The sequence below is a fragment of the Elephantulus edwardii genome, unplaced genomic scaffold (genome assembly GCF_000299155.1).
Source record: "Elephantulus edwardii isolate Elephantulus edwardi_28Jun2011 unplaced genomic scaffold, EleEdw1.0 scaffold00028, whole genome shotgun sequence".
Lineage (NCBI taxonomy): Eukaryota > Metazoa > Chordata > Mammalia > Macroscelidea > Macroscelididae > Elephantulus > Elephantulus edwardii.
Genome location: NW_006399778.1, coordinates 431,745 through 435,939, shown reverse-complemented (window position 1 = coordinate 435,939; position 4,195 = coordinate 431,745). Strand labels below are relative to the sequence as shown.

Here is a 4,195-nt window from a genome sequence, read left to right as displayed (position 1 = left end):
GATAGGGAATGGCAAGGGACACACTGACAAGGGAGATTGATCAGAACTGGCTTTGGCGGGCACTGTGGCAATTGGACAATTAAAACAGACATGGGAGGGGAGGGAGGAACGGACTGGGGAGGAGGGTGGAGAAAGCGGTGCAACAATGAATCAATGAAAACCCAAAAATCTCTGTAAATGTTCATTAAAACTAATTAAAAAAAGACCAAAAAATTATTTAAAAAATTTTAAAAAACCCTCAAAACAAACAAAAATAAAACCCCAAAGATTCTCACCACTGGGCTGATTGGCTGCATCATGACAGATGATGAAGAGACACAGATTATTAACAGCTTTAGTTTGCTTGGCTCCACAATCAACACTCTTGGCACCAGCAGCCAGGAAGTTAAAAAACTTATTGCATTGGGAAAGTCTGCTGTCAGAGATCTCTCCAAAATACTGAAGAGCAACGATGTCAGTCTGGAGACTAAGGTTCACCTGATACAGGCCATGGTCTTTGCAATCACTTGCTATTATTCATCAGAGAACTTGACAATGACTAGGGATGACAGAAGGAGAATTAATGCCTTTGAGCTGCGGTGTTGGAAAAGAGTATTGAATATACCATGGACTGCCAAGAGAACAAACAGGTTCATCCGGAGAGGGTGAAACCAGGCTGCTCCTTGGAGGTAAGGATTCTGAAGCTTTGTCTGAAATTGGACATGCTGTAAGGAGGGACCGGTCCTTGGAGAGGGACGTCGTGCTTGGGAGGGTGGAGGGGCAGTGCAGAAGAGGAAGACCCTCGATGAGATGGATTGATTCAGTGACTGGGGTAATGAGGGCAGATGTGTCTGAGACCGTGAGACTGGCACAGGATAGGGCAGAGTTTAGGGCTGTTGTACATAGTAGGGTCACTATGAGTCGCAGTCGACTCGACGGCACACAACAACAAAAGTTGTGGTGTTGGTGAAAGTTATTGAGTGCCAAAATAACAAATCTATCTTGAAGGAAGTGCAGTCAAAGTGCTCTGGAGAGGCAAGGATGATGGAGCTTCTTCTCACTTTGGGCATGTTCTCAGGAAGAACCAATCTTCCAGAGATGTCTTGTTGGGAAATTTGAATAATATGGATTGACACATGGGGCGTGCCTTCAGCATGACAGAGTTCTTGCGGATGGTGCAGCATATGGCCAAGGGTTATTATGTGTCATAGTCGATTCAAGGGTCCCTAACAACAGTTCCAGGCCTGTTCGCACTTAATGTGGTTCACATATAAGCAGTGTTTAAAAAAAATACTTTTAAAAGTTACTTACCTTCCTAAACTTTTAAATTGAGATACACTGTAAAGAGGGGCTATGGAAGCGTAGTCCCTAGAGCTGTGCGCATTTCTTCGTGGATGAAATCCACCAGCCACAGCCAAGAAAACAGATCGCCAGATAGATTCCGTTTTGGAAGACTCACTGGAAGGTCAACTTGGAGTCGTTACCGACTCGACAGGAATGGGACAGATACTCTGTAAAGTGAACCAAGCGTATTATTGAGCGCATTAGTTATGCAGAACATCACACTTCTTCCCTTTTCTTTGTTTTATAACTTTCCCCCTTTCTTTCTATAACTCTGCTACTTTCTCCCCACAAGGCGCTACTTGCTCTGAGTACAAAGTTCTGGCATAAGGGGAACTCTGGTGGCCTAGTGGCAAGGAACTGCAACTACAATCCCAAAGGCGCATGGTTCAAATCCACCAGATACTCTGCCGGGGAAGGAGGGACAATCTCCTCCTGTACCAGTCAGATCTGATTTGACGGTACACTCACACAAAAATTAAAAAAAAAAAAAAATTTTTTTAAAAAAAGTTCTGGCATAGTAGTCTTTATTCAGTCCTATTAGTTCCTAAAGATACGAAAACATCTTCAGCCCGCCGAACTTGGAAAAGTAAATGATTTCCTAGAGGACCTACTATGACGCCAAGGTCGCTGCCAGCCCTCGTCGCATGCGCGTAGGAAGCCCGCCATCTTCCCGCAGCCGCACAGCGTTTGCGCATGTCCATAGGCGTGCCTGGCCGCAGAGACAACTATTTTGTGACTTCTCGGCACCCGTCCCCGCGGAGTGGTGCTGTCGCGCGGCGTTTGCTGAACCGCTGGAAGTGGGAAAAGGAGACGATAGGTAGTTTCTTCCTATCTGTGAGCTTACAGAACTTGCTTAGTTTTAGTATTGGGGTCTAAGTGAAGCTAAATTTTAGAGACACTGATAACTTACAGGTTTACAAAAAGTCCTTGCAGAATCCCGTTCTTAGTGGAAGTGTCTACGTAAGTTGGATGCCAGTTTAGAAATATCGAAACCATAGTCTTAAAACGTTTTCCTATTCCACTGGTTTCTCTTTTAAAAGGTGATTTTATCGTTCAGAGAGACAAGGCCTAGTCTAATCCAGGCTTTGCCACGTACATGCTGGATGTCCCTTTCACTGCTGAAAGTGAAATAAAGACAAGGACTTCTAAGTCACTTTGCAGTTCCACTTACGTCGCTTGAACCAAAAAGAATTGGGAATTAGCTATGATGGTCCAACTTTATTTTTTGTTTCACTTTGGTTTTCTTTTTTTGGTTGTTGTTAGGTAGTCCCCTTGTAAAAAATGAACTTCCTAAAATGAGAAGTTGAATGACTTTCAAAATTGTGCAGCTAACTTTTGAAGAATTGATAAGTTGACATTTGAGCAAAATGTTACGACTTCATGTTTTTCGTTTGTATATTTCTATGTCTTCAATTACTGAAGTAGTCTTGGCCGTTTAGCAGTTACTAAAAAAAAAAAAAAAAAGAATGACTGAAACCTTTTGATGTCCAACCAAGCCCTCCCCACCTCTCTGATGTTTAACATGTCTAACTCTTTTCCAGGTATATTCCGTCCCTTGTCTGATTGGGAGCTCTGAATCCATTTCTATTATCTCCAGCTCAATCAGACAGACACTATGGAGGCCCCTCCAGTCACCATGATGCCTGTCACTGGGGGCACCATCAACATGATGGAGTACCTGCTTCAAGGTAACTGAACGAGGGAATGTGAATTGCCTGCAATTTGTTATTCTGTGCAGCTTCACGCACATAAAGTGAGCCTATGCAGTTTCTGACACTCATTGGAAATAGTTCTTGCCCCAACACTTTATGGAATGCTTTGGACATTCAGTATCTTAGTTATCTATTGCGGCCATCAGAAATACCAAACATGGGTTGTTTTAAAGAACAGAAGTTTGTTTTCTCAGAGGTCTGGAAGCTAAAAGTCCCAATCAAGACTAATTTGATTCCTTAGCAAGCCCCTCTCGATATCTTTTATCAGCCTGTCAGCCTTAAAATTCCTTTGTTAAGGGAGCTCTAGTGCCCGAGTGGCAAGAAGCTGTGCTGCAGTCCTGAAGGCGTGCAGTTCGAATCCACCAGATGCTTTACAGGAGAAGGAGAGCAATCGCCTCTTGTGCCAGTTGGTACACACACAAAAAAAAAAAATAGAAAGAAAAAATCCCTTTGTTATAGGCTAGTCTTCACTTGTAATTTGTCTTTTCTCCCTTTGTGTACCTCTATGTCCATTATATTATTTGTATAACTTAGAAGATAATGGGTTTAAGATTCATTCCACTCTGATTTGATTTCATGAACATATTTCCAAATGTTGTTATGTACCATCAAGTCAAAACAAACTCATAGCTGGCCCTCCAGTAGGTTTTCAGAGGCTGTAAATCGTGCAAGAGGAGACTACCCATCTTTCTTCAGCAGAGCAGCTGGTGGATTTGAACTGCTTGCTTTTGGATTGGCAGAACAACGCATTACCACTAGATTACAGGGGTCACAATTATAAGATTAGGATTTCAACACACATTTTGGAAAACTGTTTAATCAACAACACGCAGAAAACTTGGAAATATTTTATAGTGAATGTGCATATAACTGCCATCTAGATGCTACAACTTTATTTTACTAGTTTTATTATGTGTCTATAAAGTTTTTTCTGATGCATTCTAATATTCATTGAAGCTTCCACCTGCTGCTTTTTAATAATTTAATTGGTAACATTAGAAATTGTTAAGAAAGAAATGGAACGCATAAATATTGGCATACTAAGCATTGGAGAGATGAGATGGACTGGCATGGGGCATTTCGAGTCAGATGATCATATGATATTCTGGAGACAAAAAGGTGAGGTAAAATGGAGTTGCTTTCATAGTCAAAAAAGAAAT

The 4,195-nt window shown here is 41.9% G+C and overlaps 1 protein-coding gene across 1 annotated transcript in view; it reads left to right on the top strand.

Moving 5' to 3' along the window:
• Nucleotides 1-2,862: 2,862 nt before the first annotated feature.
• The window catches only part of LOC102863040 (mediator of RNA polymerase II transcription subunit 18-like), a 9,354-nt gene continuing 8,021 nt past the window's right edge, over nucleotides 2,863-4,195 (top strand). Inside the window, exon 1 of the mRNA XM_006883437.1 lies at nucleotides 2,863-3,011. Within this exon, the coding sequence (XP_006883499.1) occupies nucleotides 2,939-3,011 (73 nt within the window). The 5' untranslated portion in view covers nucleotides 2,863-2,938. The remainder of the gene's footprint in view (nucleotides 3,012-4,195) is intronic.